This window comes from Cyprinodon tularosa, unplaced genomic scaffold, assembly GCF_016077235.1.
Source record: "Cyprinodon tularosa strain WSP-4 unplaced genomic scaffold, ASM1607723v1 ctg633, whole genome shotgun sequence".
NCBI lineage: Eukaryota > Metazoa > Chordata > Actinopteri > Cyprinodontiformes > Cyprinodontidae > Cyprinodon > Cyprinodon tularosa.
The window spans coordinates 279914-299344 of NW_024039378.1; the positions used below are offsets into that span (position 1 = coordinate 279914).

The 19431-nt window shown below is 36.4% G+C and overlaps 1 protein-coding gene across 1 annotated transcript; it reads left to right on the forward strand.

Annotated features, from left to right (window-relative positions):
• The first annotated feature begins 2745 nt into the window (after positions 1-2745).
• On the forward strand, positions 2746-15159 carry LOC119798680 (putative selection and upkeep of intraepithelial T-cells protein 1 homolog). Its single transcript, XM_038308247.1, has 6 exons — positions 2746-3114; positions 9428-9784; positions 12347-12560; positions 12977-13041; positions 14004-14117; positions 14773-15159. Exons 1-6 carry the CDS (start codon positions 3069-3071, stop codon positions 14925-14927), a joined length of 951 nt encoding a protein of 316 aa, XP_038164175.1. The 5' UTR covers positions 2746-3068; the 3' UTR covers positions 14928-15159.
• Positions 15160-19431: the final 4272 nt, after the last annotated feature.

A 19431-nucleotide genomic window follows, 5' to 3' on the forward strand; every position in this document is an offset into this window, starting at 1 on the left:
AAATCTACTGATAGAAAAGACAACTTGATTTTAACAGCCAGTCCAGGAGTCCAACCATGGATAAAGACTAAATAACATTGGTGAGTAAGCAGATTATAGTTATAATCATTTATCGAATAATCGTTCATTGGTATTACCCTTGGTGTCAATTCAAGCAGACAGATCAGTTGGAGAAACAAGCGTTTATTTAATAAAGTTTGCGGCTGCTTGTCAGCTGGGACGGGCTCACTGGATTCTCTTTAGAAGCAGAGACTCAGGACACTGATTTCAGAATTCAAACGGGGAATCATAATAAGCATGAAAGTCACCAACCTGGTAAAGTTCAACCCAAGCCCAGAAGAAGGAGTGAAGTCCATATTCCAGAGATCCAGGAGAGAAGAGGAGCATTGACCAGCAGCAGCCAGAACATGTAGAGGAACTAAAGGATCCAGAGGGACAAATCCAAGCTGGGGTCAGAAGACAGGTCTAAAAACTGAGAAGTCCGGTGGCAGAAACGGGTCAGGGACAGGAAGAAATAAACACAACAGAGTACGCTAGAATTAGTCTCACAAGAAGCTCAAATAATCTGGCACCATTGGCTTGGAACAGGTGGATCTGATTAGAGAAAATGAGTGCAGGGTGGAGCAAAGCAGATGAGAGAAAAAAAGAGTCAAACCCAGCCATTGTTGCCAAGAACATGACACTTGGTTTGAATGGCCTATTAATTAACTATAACTTCCAGTCTTAGTTATTTGATATATTCATAATCTGCTAGTGAAATTGTACAGCGGAATTGGTAATTAAACTTTATCTAAGGTAATGCATTATTCAAATCAAACACTTTGAGCAGCAAAGAAGAATCTGGTGCTTCAACTTAGATGCTGTCCATATTAAGGTTAGACGCTATAGATGTGTATAAGAAAAGTGTCATAAATAATCGGAAGCATTTTGTTAAGAGCCATTGGTATCATTAATCATCATTAATCAGCTTTTCTAGACTGTAAAAAAACTGGATGTGCCATTATTTATGCCATCACAACTTGCCAGTCCAAATACATGGGGGTGTAAATAAGGTGTGGTGCTGGTGGTTTATTCATATCATCTACAGGTTGTTTGCTTTGTGCTCAACATTATACCCAATTAAAACATTTCCAGTGCAGACACAACCATGAAATCCCTGGTCATTGGGGAAAGGCAGTAAGAACAAGCCCCTATCATTCTTCTTCTGTGTAAAAATTATACGTTCAACAATAGTGTGTATATATTATATATATATATATATATATATATATATATATATATATATATATATATATATATATATATATATATATATATATATATATATATATATATATATATATATAATTTGCAGCCAATTAATGATTAGTCTAAAATAGTGATAGGTTATTGAGGCATCTTGAAGCGTTTCGACACAATGCCAAACTGTAGTGATGCTGTCTCACAGAACACTGACACCTGCTGGAACTTTAAAGAAACTTGAGGCAGCTTATTTGACAGACTAAACTGAATTGATTTGATGCAGAGGCGTATCCAGAAAATTTTATTAAGGGTGGCCAGGCACTAACCAATTTACACTGAGGGGTGGCCAAAAGCAGATAGGCACCAAAACCTCAGGGTCCATCTACACTTTTCCAACAGGAAAATTAACGAGCAAAACATCCATATTTTCTACATAAAGACAAACCATGCTTTCCTACAGCCTTTGCTAACAAATAGAGGCATATATTTAAAGATCCGTGCTTTCTAAATAAAAGGTATAGTGGATACAATTCTTTGAGTTTTGAAATCTGGGCCGTAAATCTTTTCCATCTGTAAAAACATTAACATTAATCTTTTCCATCTTCACTTACCTACTTGTATCAATAAATATTCTGCATTTACATGTACCAATATCTACATAAATTGATTATTTGATACGTTTTTATTAAGATTGTTATTTATCTATGATTTCACTGAAGACTCCCAGATGACGTGCAGACACATCTTCTCTTTACCCCATGTGACACAAAATCTAGTTCTGAAAAGAGCATGGATTCTGTATTTATCATCTTTAATGTTAGTATATTGATGTGCAGAATTAACCACAAAAAAAATTAAATGGTTTGAATATTCCAATCGAGTGTATTACTGCTGCCACCATCTGTATTAGAGTGGAAAAAATGGCAAGGGTGGCTACAGGGGTGGCCAATGACTGGCTGAGGTTGGCCATGGCCACCCCCGACCCCCCATTTGAATTGATGACCTAGAACAATAATATAATTTAAGCTATTGTAGGTTATATTGTATTATTTAATATTTGTGTTTAAATTGAAAATATCATTGATATTTTTAGATGCAGCCAATAAATAATGTAAACATATCATAACGTGATAATTTAGGGGGAAATGTGAATGAGGATGCTTGTGAACTAGGTTTTTAAATCATGATTAAAAAAAAAAAGTACAGTGATAACGGTACATAAATTTAGATAAGTTGAGTGATAACTGAGAGGAAATCATGAGACAATGAGAAAATTTAAATAAAAACGCAACGGCTGAACCGTTCCTGCTTCTTTTAGGCTGCTCCGACATTCTTGATAATTTTATAATAATAAACCGCAAAAGATGAGACAACATGCATATAAATGCGTTTTTAAACGTAGTTTAGTGTGTCAGTCAGATAGAAACAACTCAGGTATCGGTCACGTGACTTTCTTGAAACAAAAAGCGCACCGACGCAGCGTTTTGTTCTGTGCACTTCACGCAAGCACGGACTCCTCCGTGCTGCTGGTGCTGGACAACCCGTCACCAGTATTCAGTAAAACATTCAGATTACATAGATCTCTAGCTGGTGGGATTAAAATTTCTTTTCATTTTAAACAACAATTTTGCGATGTTTTCACGTCTTCTTTACTTGCCCGAATTTGGGATCTGAAAGCAGTTTGTCGGAGTTCTTGTGAACGCCACACATATAAACGCTGCAGCTCTTCCTAGTTGGATGTTGGAGGTTAATGTTTTCCAGAATATGTTTTGACACCAACTTTTAATTCTCCTGACAAACAAATTAACCGTGTTATACTCCCAGTGATGTATTTTCGTCTTCACCTGGTGCTTTCAGCGGTTTTAATTAAAGGTAGGAAATAGTTTCACTTATATTTTCTTCATTTTTCAACTGGTCTGCTCATGAATGGATGTAGGCCAATATGTCATGATCGACATGTCTTATCTTTCCTCATAGTATCCAGGCTACTTAGAAAACCAATCTGTAAAGAGTTTCACATTTGGAAATAATAAAAAAAATGAACAAAAAAAGTAATAGTAGGTCTTTATTCGCTATTTAAGAGTGTAAACTGATTCATTCATTCATGTGTTTATTTCTTAGTATAGTTTGCTTTTGTTATTTTATGTATTTATTTATACAGATTGATAAGGAATTCATTTAATTAAAGCGTTAGTAAGAATGAAAGGGACATTAGTAACTTTTTATATTCATAGAAACACCATTGTTGACAGCTGAGGAGGGACATTTGAATCATCTTTTAATAAAGCAATCAGCGTTTCCTGGGTGTAAAATAAACAAGCGGAAACAAAAAATGAGCTGCTTTCGCGTAAAACAAAGACCGAAAAAACGCAAGTTTGTTTGTTTACTTTCCCAAAACGAAACTCATCCTACTTTTTGTAGAATGAAAGGTGCGCGTGACGTCAGAGCTCGCCTGTGCGGCGCGTGTTCAGGCAGGCATGCCCTGTGTAGCTGTTTATACGGAAGAGCATTAGAGCCACTGGAAAAAAAAAAAACAACAAAAAAAAAACAGATTTTTTTATTTTCTTTCAGTTTATTTTGGGAAAATGGAAATCTAGATATGTCATTTTTTCTTAAAATATCTACATTTGTTCTTGGATTGAGGAGGTAAAAGAGACATTTTGCCAAGACAATTTGCACTTAAAATAAGAAAAAACAATTGCATTGTCTTATTTCAAGCGCACATTATCTAATTATCTTATTTCAAGAGTAGAAATACTCATTCAATTGGCAAACTATCTTACTGACCTACTCATATTAAGGGTAAATACACCTAATTTAAAACATTTTTTACTTATTTCTAGATTATTTTTCCAGTGCTGAGATTTAAGTCACAACACATGTAATCTTAAGGCACTTTAAAGAGACAATTCAGCCAGATCATACAGTCAGATTTCAAAGTTTTCCATCTGAAGAATACCAGCTGATTGTATCTAGTTGACAGCAATCAGCTGGTATTCTGGTATTGCTCACACAAAGCCAGCTTGTTGTGACAATGGAAAGTGAATCTCCCTTTTAACAGAGACCTCCAACATAACCAAGCTCAGTCTGAGTTTTATGTCAAGTGTTTTCAGACAAGAAAAGTAGTTTTTTTTCACAATAGAGGGGCTCAAACCATGTGGTATAGATTTGGATGGAGTTTTTTGCCCTGTCTAATATTTCAGTGGATCCTCTGTTCTAATAATAATAATCACAATTCATTAAATTTATAATGCACTTTTCACCAAAAAGGCCTCAAAGTGCTACAAAAAAAGCATTTAAAAAAGCATTAAAAAAGAAATACATAGAGATAAAAGAAATAAAATAAAATAATAAAAGCTGTTTTAAAAGAGAAAAAAGAAACCTCTAAGGGGGACCAAAAGTTTTGCTAAAAAGAAATGTTTTAAGGCCTTTTTTAAAACACTCAGTGGTCTGAGGTGCCCTCAAGGTGTTAGGGAGGGAATTCCACAGACGTGGGGCAGCAGCACAAAATGCTCTATCTCCCATTGTCCTGAGTCTGGTTCTGGGAAAGTGGAGCAGGTTTGAGGGAGTGTCCACAGGTGGAGCACATAAGTATTGTTGCATCTTTACTAGAGTAATTGCTGTGTTTTTCCATCTTCTTGCATCCTCTGCATCATTGTCAGAACCATCCACACGTCAATACCTAAAGGCGGGGGAGGGCACATTAGAGAATATACTTTCAATAGCATCAATGTCGCATGAGATTGTACTTTACCTGTTAAAGCTTCAGCAGATGCTGGCTATGGTGGTGCTAATGTAGATGGTTCTGGTTTTCATCAAGGCTGCACATTCCCCTCAACCAGGGGTGGAGCTAGATGGGGGGCCAGGGGTGGCCATAGCCACCCTTAGCCAATCATTGGCCACCCCTGTGCCCACTCCTGGCACTTTTTGCCTCTAATACAGACAGTGGCAGAAAGAATACTCTGAAGGGGAATGTTCAGACTTATTAAACATTTACATTTTTCATATATTGACAACTACTTGACAACAGAAACATTGTTAATTATGCTCATCAATATACAAACATTAAAGATGAGAGATACAGAATTCATGCTCTTTTCAGAACTAAATTTTGAATTATTTGTATTGAAGATAAAATGCAGGAAAGTATAGTTTGTCTTTATTTAGAAAATATGGATGTTGTGCTCGTTCCTGTTGGAACAGTGTAGATTGACGCTGAGGTTCTGGTGCCTTTCAGCCACCCCTCAATGTACATTGGTTATTGACTGGCCACCCCTATTAGGATTTTCTGGCTGCGCCTCTGCTCTCAAGCGTTTCACCTTGGAGTTGATACTTGTCATCTCTACACCAGATAATCACAAACAGATTTGAATTGGAAAGCAACTGGACTTTTGCTCATATTTTTTTAAAGATGTTTCAATACCTATCACGCACATTTCTCTATTCTGTTGACTCACACCAGAGCAAACTCTAATTGGAACGCTGATGTATTTAAGCAGCATGGAGGCCTTTTTTTGGCCCCAACAATCCAGAAAAACAATGGGCGGCTTGTTTATTTCCATCTTGAAATCTTTGCAGCAGGATGGACGGAGCTTTGAACATAAACAAGTGTTTAAAGATCCGCCTCTCAAATTGATGCAGTCACCTGACTTGTTCTGGATGACGTAGTAAAGATATCGAAACAACATAAGTTATGTCATGCCAATCACGCTCCTTCCACTGAAGTGGTTCTACAAGATTCCATATACACTTAGTTTCGTTTTTTTGTTTGAAATTTGATGAAACCTGTTTTTTATCTTTTCAGTTTCATTCAGGTATACAGGTAAAAGCCAGTAAATTTGAATATTTTGAAAAACTTGATTTATTTCAGTAATTGCATTCAAAAGGTGTAACTTGTACATTATATTTATTCATTGCACACAGACTGATGCATTCAAATGTTTATGTCATTTCATTTTGATGATTTGAAGTGGCAACAAATGAAAATCCAAAATTCCGTGTGTCACAAAATTAGAATATTACTTAAGGCTAATACAAAAAAGGGATTTTTAGAAATCCCCTGTCTTCCTCCAGACTCTGGGACCTCGATTTCCAAAGGAAATGCAAAATTTGCTTTGGTCAGAAAACATGACTTTGGACCACTCAGCAGCAGTCCAGCTCTTTTTTTCCTTAGCCCAGGTGAGATGCGTTTCGCGCTGTTTCTTGGTCAACAGTGGCTTGACACGAGGTATGCGGCAGTTGAAACCCATGTCTTTCAAGCGTCTCTTGGTGGTGGATCTTGAAGCACTGACTCCAGCAGCTGTCCACTCCTTGTGAATCTCCCCCACATTTTTTAATGTTTTTTTTTTCACAATCTTGACCAGGAAGCGGTGATCCCTATCGCTTGTACACTTTTTCTGACCACAGTTTTTCCTTCCCTTTGCCTCTCTATTAATGTGCTTGGACACAGAGCTCTGAGAACAGCCAGCCTCTTCAGCAATAACCTTTTGTGTCTTTCCCTCCTTGTGCAATGTGTCGATGGTGGCCTTTTGCACAGCTGTCAAATCTGAAGTCTTCCCCATGTTTGTGTAGACTTCAGAACTGGACTGAGAGACCATTTAAAATCCTTTGCAGGTGTTTTGAATTAATCAGCTGATTAGTTTGTGGCACCAGGTGTCTTCAAAATGTAACCCTTACACAATATTCTAATTTTGTGACACACGGAATTTTGGATTTTCATTTGTTGCCACTTCAAATCATCAAAATTAAATGAAATAAACATTTGAATGCATCAGTCTGTGTGCAATGAATAAATATAATGTACAAGTTACACCTTTTGAATGCAATTACTGAAATAAATCAAGTTTTTCAAAATATTCTAATTTACTGGCTTTTACCTGTATTGGACCCTGTAATCAAAGAAAAGTAGAAATCTAAGTTAAAGGTCAGTAAGGAAGTAATTCCTACAACTTACCAAGCATTACATGTTGAGCACTTTTTCCTACTAAAGAAGCTTTATAAATCCTTTATACATGAGCATGACAATGCATACATAGCATGGGAGTTGGTTCCAGGTGTTCCCAAATACCGTAAATTCTCTAATATAGGCCCGGGCCTTTATTTCACTCAAGTGCATCGCGGTCCAGGCCTTTATTGGATACAGGCCAGTATTAGAGACAGGCCTCTATTGCTATTTGAGCAAAACAGACTACCAGTGGAATGAATAAAAATGAGATTTTGTGTCTATTTGAACCTATAAAACACTAGGTTCATTTATTGAAAAAGTACAGTTACCATGTCTCGCTTGGTTTGAAGTAAAAAAAAAAATATATAAAAATCCTCCAATTCTGTTTAATTCTCCTCCTCAGTTTCCTCCTCCTCTTCATCTCTCCCTTTATTCTCCTCATCACTCGCGCTGCTCCTCCTGTTCTGCTGCGTGTCTGTTCTCTTCCTCGCGCAGACGGGCAGCAGCAGGGCTTGTCGTCCAGCTGCGCAGGGCTGTGGTACTTGTATGTTACTTACTACCACAAGTATAATGTTGAGGTATGCCCAGAAAAAACGTTTATAGCCCCGGCCTGTATTAGAGACCGGCCATTATTTACCTCCTCTGACAGCGAGACCGGCCATTATTAGAGACCCGGCCGCTATTGGAATACAGGCCAATATTAGAGAATTTACGGTACATACTAATACTAAACTGAATAATATGTTTTGGGGTTTTTTTTATTAAGAAAACATGGATATTGTACTTGTTCATGTTCCTGTTGGAACAGTATAGACTGACCCTGCAGTTGTGGTGCCTATCCGCTTTCGGTCACCCCTCAGTGCATATTTGTTAGTGCCTGGACATATAGAAATGTTATGGCTACGCCAATGAAAGGTGAAAGAATAGGAGTTACAATATTTGAAGTATTTAGATTCAGTTGAAGAATCTTGCTTTCAGAAATTTGGCCTCAAAGACAGAGAGGTTAGTGGTTTAAAAAAATAAAACCAAACGTATTACACTGAAGATTTCATTAATACCATATACAGTTTGAGCCCTTTTTCCAAAATCACTAGACCCAGCAGTATCACACTTAATAATGCCACATTAATAGATAATATATTTACCAATATCTTAAATAACAATACGTTAAGTAGATTAATGTTTCATCGTATTAGTGATCTTCCAGTCTCATCTTCCAGTCTTTGTTACCAGCAACAATTTCTATAGAAAAAATAAGGATAAAAGTAATCCACAGTTTAAAAGAGAACAGAGGAATCACTCAAATCTTTAAAAGCAGACTTATTGAAACATAACTGGGAGTCTGTTTTGGAAGAAGATAATTTTGATATAGCATATGATAATTTTCTGAATATCTTTCAAGTATTATATGATAAGAACTGTCCCTTAATAATGTTCTCTCAAAAACAAATACTCCGAAGCTCCATGGATCACAAAGGGTTTACAAAATCCCTGCAAAAATATCAAACAACAAACTGTATTGAAGTTTTTTTATGGAATAGGTCTTTTGGGGTATTTATATATAAATATAAATATATATATATATATATATATATATATATATATATATATATATATATATATATATATATATATATATATATATATATATATATATAGTGTATGTGTAGTGTAGTTAGAGGGAGAGGGGGTATGAAAATAAGTTTTACTTATTCATACCCCTTTTCAGACAGTTTACATTAATTGATGTCATTTCTCTGGCTGTATATATTGACAGATTTATTTGGTTGGGAGTTTTCTTACTATTTATATTCAGGTGAATTAAGTTAGTTTGAAAATTGGTGTTTGGTCTGGTTGATTTTAACTAGTCTCTTTTTTGTGTATTCTATTATTTTGTTCATTGTTGTTTGTCAAAAATGGTCAAAATAGATTTGTATTCATTAATTCAAAACAGCAGATGGCAGCTCAGTGTCATGGCGAAGAAGAAATGTCAGGACTAACAGAACCAAAAAAAAAAAAAAAAGATTGAGAGGTTATGTTCTTTGTGGCTGAAAAACCCTGTAATACTTTACATTTTAAAAAGAAGTTTTTACAAGCTCATTCATCTGCTATTTATTTATTTATTTTGTTTTAAAAAGATCCCAAAAACCACTGGAAATATTACAGTAAAGGTTGATATCAGTACCCTCTGTAGGCCCACTCTCCCTAACGTTGCTGGATTTTATTGCTCATATTTTCCAGGTGATTTTTCTGCAGATGTTCAATCCAAACAAGTCCATGCCTTTGCTGGAGGGGCCATCATCCTGCCCTGCTCTATTGAACCAGCAGCTAGTTCAGATATTCAGACGGTGGAGTGGTCCAAAGAGGTAGAAGGGCAGAAGCCAGCTATTGTCTTCCTGTACCGTGATGGCTGCGAGACCTTTGAGATGAAGGATCCTGACTTCGAGTACAGGACCAGCCTCATCATGAGACAGCTGCAGAAAGGGAACTTCTCATTAAGGATCGCCAATGTGAAGCTTTCCGATACCGGGACGTTCCACTGTTTACTCATCTGGAAGAATAAAACCAAAGAAGAAACCATCGTAGAGTTGGTTGTTGGTATGTTTCTCGAATTTACCCCCTCCAAACTTTTTCTGTTCCCATTAATTCATGACAGGGTGGATTAACCCAATGCTGTAAAGAAGTTGGTAACTTTTTATTTGTATTGCACTTCTTAGAATCAAGGTTACAAAAGCCTTTATGTATGATGTAGAAAATTGAAAATAGAAATGGTTAAAAATTTCATTTTGTTTTTCTATTTTTATTTTTAGACAACTTAGTTGGAAAGCAGCAAGTAGACATAAGAACAGGGGTAATTTGAGAAAGAGGGTGCCCTGATAAGAAGGATGGAACCTAAAACTATAAATAGTTTTTGGTGTAGTAATGGATGAAGAGCAATGGCATAACCATAGTGAAATCAAACCATTTCCTTGAGGTCAATGTGTTTTTCACAGATGCAACATGCATTTCTCTCTAAAAATCCCACCTCTATATGTAGTACTAAATCAGATCAGTTTGTAAAATGTCTTCTGTCTTAACATTCATGTCACATTTCATCCAACTCTCACGTCATCATCCAGACTCTGGCATTCATATCAAATCCTATCCATCACAGCAGTCAGTTCTGCACAAAAACAAACTGGAAATGGTTCTTCTGTCCTTTTGACCTTTCTTCATCTTATTATAACAAAATCATACTACTGTCTGTTCCTATGATAAAAACACGGAGATGCAGAGATCTGTTATTCCTCTCTAAACAGTGTGATGTCTACTCTGTCCTCCTGCACATGCGAGTCCTGTTGGGCTGAGAGACGTTCAGACTGGAGTCTAATGGTGGGCGCATTTAGGTAGACAGAAGGACCCATTAAAAAAAAATGAAAATTAGAATACTTGCAGTGTAAATGTATCCTAGATTTTAGTAGCTAATTTGGGGAAATTTGGAAAAGAGTATGGATGTTGAACTACGCTGCTCCAAAAAGTAAAGGGGACACTCAAATGAAACATCCTAGATGTGAATGAATGAAATATTTTCACTGAATATGAGCTGACAACAAAATCACCAAAGGAAATTAAATGTATTAACCAATGGAGGCCTGGATTTTGAGTCGCTTAGTTTAATGGCACTAGTGAGTCGTTTTTTTCAAAAGTAGACTGTCAGGAAAGGGCTTATGAGAGAGGGGGAGAGACATGCGGCAAAGGACCACAGGCTAGATTCGATCCCGGATCGGCCGTGTCGAGGACTAAGGCCTCCCTACATAGGTTGTGCGCACTAACTACTGCGCCACCTGCACGCCTACATACAAAAGTGGATAAACGGACTACAGGTTAATCCGAACTTTCCACAGCCTGCATGACCTCCTTACAATGACTTGGCATAGTCCTGATGAGGTGGCAGATGGTCTCAAGAGGGATCTCCTCCTAGCCCTGGACTAAAGCATCTGCCAACTCGTGGACAGTCTGTGGTGCAACGTGATGCTGGTGGATGGAACGACACATAATGTCCCAAATGTGCTCAGGCTGATTCAGTTCTAGGGATCCGGTGGGATAGACCATAATTTCAAAGCCTTCATCATCGTAGAAACTCCTGACACACACTCCAGCCACATGAGGTCTAGCATTTTCCTACATTAGAAGGAACCCAGGGCCAACTACACCAGCATATGGTCTTACGAGGGGTCTGAGGATCTCATCTAGGTAGCCGTTAGGTAGCTAATGGTAGTCATGCTACCTCTGGTGAGCACAAAAAACACCACCTCACACTACTACTGACCCATTGCCAAATTGGTCATGCTTAAGGATGTTGCAGGCAGTGGATTGCTCTTCGGAATATCTCCAGACTCTGTCCCATCTGCTCAGTGTGAACCTGCTATCATCTGTGAAGAGTACAGGGCACCAGTGGCAAATTTGCTAATCCTGGTGTTCTCAGGAAAATTCCAACCATCCTGGGCCGTAAAGGGTCGTGAGCACAAGCCCATCTATGGACACTGGGCCCTCATAGCATCCTCGTGGAGTCCTTTTCTAACCGTTGCAGACACATGCGCATTTGTGGCCTGTTGGAGGTCATTGTACAGGTCTCTGGCAGTGCTCCTCCTGTTTGATGTTTTAACCACACCACAGGTGCTGCTAATATTGGCATTCAAGTTAAATCTCACTAAATACCTCCAACAACGCTACATCAAAAAGGTTTGATTTAGATTTGTTAAGTTGAGGATTTGCAAGCAGTTAATTCTTAACCAAACACTGCCTGTTTGATTGGGTATAAATATGAGGACTTTTCTCCAAGAAAACATCAGTTTGCCTGACTTAAAAGGCTCACAGAATGAATTTGAAAGTCATTTCAGGTATTTAATTTTAAAATCTTTAGTAAAGAAAGCTTATACAAGATAACACTGCAATTATTTAGAAAAGTCGCTTTTACATGTTTGTGTTGTTGTATAAATAGATTGAATCTATAAGTATAACTTAAATTTATTAGGGCCAAATTTATGCATACTCTTCAACTAAAAGCTGAGCACGTGAAGGTAACTTTTTCCGCAAAACATTTTTTATTGGCTTTAGACATTTTTCTTGCTGTATTTTTAAGCAGTCTTATTTTCAGTAGTATTGTTGCCCTCTTCACAGCGTCGTCCTCGGATCCAAAGCTTTCTGTGGTTTCTGTGGACAGCAGAGGAGTGACTGTTCAGTGTGAAGCCCTCTGCTGGATGCCAGTGCCGGTGATGACAACTGTGGATGATGAAGGAAACAAACTCACTGAAGAAGAGCCGAAACAAGAACTAGATCCTAGAGGATGTTACAACATTAAGCAAAATGTCACTCTGCAAAATCCACTTAGCAAGTAAGTTAACTTTAGAAACTCTTTATGGTGTTTGAACAGACTGACTCATTGGAATTCATGTAGATTCTAGATGAGCGGGGAAGGTGTTTAAATATGTGCTCAAAACTAACCACTAGAGGGAGCTGATGCTCTGTCAGTAGAAGAAGAATCATTGTACCCTGAAGAAAGCTTCAGGGTGTTGTTTTTTTAAATCATAATTTAAAATATTTAAAAGAATAAACTAATATTGTTTATTAAATGAAGGGAAGTTGGTTGAATGTAATATCTGTAAATGTATCTGTAAATGTTGATGAGATCTTATCAATTTTATTCAGATTTAATGAAAAAACAGCCTTTCGATTGGAATTGTCTCCATTTTTCAGGTTAAAGCTGCTCATCATGTGACATTTATTATATTTTATTATATTTTATTACAGGGTTGTGTGCAAAGTTCACCAGCAGCAAAGGAATCACAGCAAGATGACGGAAATCCTCCTTCCAGGTACAAACCTTGGATACTTTCACTAAATCTTTACATCAGAAACAGCTTTTTTTCCACCTCAGTTAATCTAATTTAAAAAGGCCTGAGCAAAAGCACTCGCATTGTTCACTTAATTAAAACTAAAGATACACATAAACAAAAATAGATGTATAAAAGTAAATGTCTGAGAGAAATGATGATGTAATCAGGCTTCAGTTCCACCCAGTCACCATTTGTGTCGCCAACTCCCCTCCCCACAAAATATGAATACCTTTACAATGGGGCAGAGTTGCAGTGAGGGACAGTACATTTTCACAACATTTTGTTTTATTAGTTAATAGCATTTGCTTGGAAGTCAGCGCACACAATTTCTTTACCCAGTTTTGTGTGTAAGCGAGCTATATAAGTGAGATCCCAGGATTTGCAGTCTCCTGCTCCATCCTTGTCATTATAAATGTTTTATAATAAACACACTGGTTCCAACTGGACCAATTCTCTAAGTGGCTTTAATTTATCTCTGTTTGTTGCAACAGTTACTTCTTCTTTTTATTACTATGTATAAAACTAAGGAGTATGTTTGGTAGAAGCAAAGAGTAGAAACTACAGATTTTTTTTTTTAAATCTAAAAGGAAAAAGTGCATAGAAAACTTAAGTAATATACAGATATTATATAAAAGCTACTTAAGTACAGCCATGAAGTGTTTTTACTAAATATGCTCAGAATTATTTGTTTTTATAAATTTTCTACTAAATCAAACCAACTCTGCTTCATGGTTGGTTTTACTTATAGGTTTGTTTTTCCATGTTTAATGTTAAAAATGTTGTTTTTGTATTTCTTGTTCTTGCTATAATTTGCAACCAAGCAATACGGTCAGCAGATTTCAATAATTAAAGTAAAATTCAACTGCCTGACTTAATGACATGAAATATCAAATCATTATTGGATGTATTTGGTGTTTAATATAACTCGCCTCTTGTTCCAGATTTCGGGGAAAGCTGTGTTATGTCCTATCTCATCTCAGCGGCAGTAACGACTTTGCTTTTCATCACAGCTTTTTGCATTTATATTTGGGTAAACAAGAAACATTACAGTTCTGGTAAGTTGTCATCTTCAACTAAGCAGATAAAAATGTTTAGATATATGCACCACCAGGGTAAACAAGCCCCTTTTTACTCCTAATATGTTTTTTTTTTCCTAAAAAATATATTAAGTCGGTTGCAAACATTTTAAACACGTTAACACTTGATGTGCATTACAAGCATCTTATTTGTTCAATTTTAACCCTCTGAAATGGTTTAATACATCTGAAAGACACTTCACAAAATACACTTAAAGTCTTCCAGAGATAAACTAACGTCAATGATTTTGTTTTTCCTTTAACTCCAAACAGCTTAAAAGTGTGAATTTATGCTCTTAAGCTTTTTGGTGCTTCTTTGTTTTAATGTTTTTTATTTTCATGGATATTGAAGGTGTTTGATGACTTGTATTAAATGAAAACTACTTCTGTCAGGAATGTGGTCATTGTCGAAACCCAACATGCAAACATTTCGCACCATATTCTGCTATTTAAGTTCAACATTAACCGAAAGACCTGTAATACTGCAGTGTATCAGTCAAATAGTAATTAGAATAATGTGAGGGGGGCGGTTGTGCTTCTTCTACTCAGGATAGTCTATGGCTACTCGTTTCCTTTTTTTTCTATGTTTAACTGTCATTTTTTAACTCTGACCATCTTGGATTTGTTCATACAGATGGAGGAAACCAAGAACAGATGACAGATATTTCGGACCAAACCTCAAAAAGCCAGTCCAATGAAACCCAATCCCTTCTTGACCAGCAGATTGCAGCTGATAACAAACAAAACAGCCTGACTGAGGAATTGAACCAACAAGTTAATGGTTTATAGGTATTTCCTGCATTTAATATCTCAGGTTAATCCTCTGACATCAACACTAAAGCTCTAAGGTAGGACAGTTAGAACACCAATGTGCAAAACCTGAAACATTACCTAGTTTGTCCAAAAAGAGTCTGATATTAAAGCTACAGTGTGTAATAATTACAGGGATATACAGTCAGAAATCTAATATATTATACATAACTATGTTATTTATCATCATCTTCGAGCTCAGCCACTTAACCTTAATATTTGCGTTGCCTTAGAATTCGTTATTAATAATTACATAGGAGCAGGTCTCGCAGCCATGGAGGCAGACATCTTTGCGCTACGGCAGCGCAGAGCCAACAAACTAGCGATTGCGAGATCGCTCATTACGCTCGAAAGTAACTATGGCAAGTTGAGAGAGATGAACTGAGATGGTACTGAACAATAGATGGCAGTATTATGCCTGAGCATACTATCTGTAAAATTATCTATGTAAACAAACCTCATCGCTTGAGAAGGTAGGTGATGCGGACGTCGTGGAAGACATTTTGTCCCGTAACGCTCGCCGTACTGTTGGGGGGGAGAAGCTGTGGGGGGGAGATGTTCATGTTGCTGCGGTCTACAGTCTGGACGTTAGATGTCGCTAAAAATTACACGCTGTAGCTTTAAATCTCAGAGCCACAGAATACAAGGAAACCACATTCAAATGAGAAGCACATTCTACACTCTGGACTCTTACTTAGCTTACTTACTTTCTTTCTGTAGTGAATCCTTTAACCCTTTAAAGCCGGAACTATGAAATAATTGAAAGGACATTGAGATTTTTAAAAATGAGATTGTCATTAAACTTTTTGAAATCTGTTGTATAAGTTAAATTAGATCATTTATTTGCATCAAATGTGATACATTAGGCAATTCTGTATAATCTTTAATACATGTTCTGTTTACTGCATGTGTCTGAATATTTAAGTTAGTGTTTCAACAAGAAAAACATCACAATGATGATGCAGAAATCTCACAAACTCATGTATCAAATATGATACAAATGGCTTTAAAGGGTTAAACTAACCTGGTAAACCGGGGTTTTCTTTCAGTTTCATGATTTACATGCCTATTACAGTCTCAGTGTGGCTGAAAATGCCAACAAGACATCTAAAAGTTATAGTTGACAATATTTCCAACGATTCTTAAAATAAGTTTGATTTTTAACCTTAGCAATGTTTGTTAATTTGAAACTTAAACATAATTTGACTCACTATCAGTTGAGGATTTGATTTGTCAGAAACTCTTAAGATGCAGTATATTAACTAAGTATGAGAGAAAGTGTTATTTTTTTATCGTAATATTTATTGAAGATTAATGACAGAAGACCATGCACTATTTATTGTATGAAGGAAAATATTTTCTTATTCTTACCATGTGGAGAATGTATTTTTGTGTAGCCTGTGCTTAGAGCAGATTAAAATGTTAAATCCAAAGATTTGGTCACTGGTAGTCAGAACCGCCTTGCTACCTCTCTGTTCAAGGTCGCATTGTCTCAGTCAAATCCTGCTAGACTAAATTAATCCAAACTCAAGGTTCTTCCAAATAGAAGCAAAAAAAAGAAAGGTTATGCCTGGTTACTAAGGTAACCGAAATCTACAAGCAAAGTTTCTATATATATATATATATATATATATATATTGCATTGGGTATAAAAAAAATACAGAAAAAAGGGAATAATTGCACATGATATTTAATAATAATTTTACATTACATATTACACAAGTTATTGGCGTTGTACTGTTATGGGTAATGAACGCCTAATTTAATATGACATGATTGAAACTCACCATCAGCATCCATCACACATGCAGTTTCTGCCAAAGCCTTTTCTATTCTTTTAGGGCCTTTATAGTACAGATAACTACAATTATACAAAATTGGTTTGTTCTCTACTTCCAAAATCAGCATCTCTTGGTCAATGCCTGCGATAAGAAGTTTCTTTTGAAGATGTGAGATGGGCTCTTGGAAATTGTTATGACTGGATTTGATGAAGCTTTAAAGCCTTTTAGCATAAAATAAACATTTTGATTAAGATGAATTGGAAATCTGCTTCCTGGTATATTGAAGTACCAATAGTTTACATCCAATAATTAAATTGAAGGATGGGCAGAGTGGTGATAGAGGATGTGGAATCTGGGGTACGGGTCGTGGTTAGGTTTAGGACTAAGGTGTGAATTGAGATTTGGTTAGAATCAGGTATGTATTGGCAATGGTTACTGTCAGGGTTAGGCCATAGAAATGAATGCAATATGAAAAGAGATCAATGCAAAGTACCCGCAACATAGAGCTAAAGACCAATTCCCATGTATGTGGACTTTGAACAATAAAGATGACTTTAAATTGAACTTGGTGTAGGATCAGTTGTTAGAGTCTGAAAACATGTTTCCGACCCATGTTTCTTTCCCTTCTGATCATTGACCAATGATCGCAGTAGGTGTCCACAGGGTTCCCTGCAATAATAAACAAGAATCGACTATGAATGTTTTGAAAGATCAATGTTTGCTACTTTACATCAAGTAAATGGGTGCATTTGTACATTTATACTTCCGTACTCAATCTGTTTATTAAACAAAAACATCCTTTTAATCAAATCTTTGATCAAGTATTAAGTATATATTAAAGTGAATTTATGATGTGCTAAATGCCTTCATGTCTTTCACTATGTGTATCAGGTAAAAAAAAACAATTCACTCACTGTATTTTAAAGTTAAAAACCCATTTGTTCAGAACTGCCTTTGACTGTCCAATGTTAAGCTGTTAACTGATTTCTCATTTGTTTGAGGCCCAACTGTTTTATTTGTTGTTCTACCTGCGTTTATTATGTTTTTATCTTTATTTTCTTTTATTTTGCTTTTATGTTTCTTCTTTTTTATTGTTTTGTTAATGTAAAACAATTGTTTTTGTACTAAATTGTGCTATATAAATAAACTTGCCTTGTCTTATGGTTTCACAGTGAGAAGAAAGATTATTGATACTGTATGATCGATGATTTGACACTAATAACAACAGGAAGTAACTGTTGCAACAAATAGAGATTATGTTACCATGACATTAAAGCTCAGACTATTCTCCTGTCCACCAATGTCAAAAAGGGACTATAGCTACTTGGTTGACGACACTGGGCTGCCTTTTTTTCCCAACAACCTGCCTGTATGAGTCCAGTGTTTTTATTTTAATACTAAACAAAACAACACAACAAAACAGTATACACTGGGACAACGGCATGCAAATAGCACTGTCAGTCATTAAACCTAGTCCTCCCAAACACATTTTCCTCCAAAGAGCATTTTCTTTTGTTCTGTTATCATTTTACGTAACAGTTTATTTCAAGATCTGTTATTTATTGGGAATATATTTAAGTGTTAAAAAAAATGTTTTTATATTCTTCTGCTAACCAAAATTAAGAATTACTTACCGAAAAAAAAAGTAAGAAAAACATTTAGGCCTAGTCAACACCAAGACAAACATGGTATCTTGGGTCAAACCTGGCATAAGCAAATTTAAAATGTTCTCAACCTATTCAAAGAACTCAGTCTCAATGACAAACTTGGATAGCCTTAACGGGTAAAAGTGACTAATATATTTAACCAGCATGCCAGAGATCTCCCACAATGCAACATGACATTGACTGTCTTAATTCTCTACAGAGGTAGGTAATAACTTGCATTATAAGATAGTTCTTGATTATAAAATGAATATATATTAATTCTGATTGAAAAATTGTGGCTCACCAAAAACACGGTCAAAAGCAATCATCTAAATTCCTGCCCAAAAAGTACATTTAATTGATACATTTTACTAGAATGATAGGACACCTGTATGGGTAACAACTTCAGCCTACAGGAAAGAAAATTAATAATTGATTAGTAAGCCTGGTTTTCTGAAGGAAACTGCTTCTTTGGTACACCAGGCATTATCTGGAAAACTGTGTTTTGAGTTTTTTGGGGATGAAACAAACTGAACAGCTTAACATTCGTCCTCTGAAATTATACAAAAACAAGTGCAATTATTTTGATGACAAATAGTGACTCGTGGTTGCCCACCTCCAAGGCAAAAGAAAGGCACCATAATTTCCTCCTTTCTCAGACACCATCTACCTCCAGCGAGGGGAAACGGCTCTGCCATATCAAACCAGTTTAATTTTGAACCAAAGTTTGAATTTACTGATGGATATCACAATAAAGATTTGCTACCTCTGCACCTGTTCTGGTGTCTCCCAACCTTGAGAGATGATTTATTGTGGAAGTGGATATTTCTTTTTTGATCTGGTTTTTCCAAAACCATCAGCTTTTTTCAGGCTCAGTTTTGGTGGCCTTCTCTGTCTACAGTTGAGCGGGTGTTTGTGGCAGCCTGTCCTATCTGTAACCAGTCTAAGACGTCCAAAAGTCAGCCGTAGTGTCATATAGCCATGGAATTCATCACCAGGTTACCTGGTTCCGAAGGTAACGCCATCATCTTCACTGTTGCTGACATATTCTCCAAG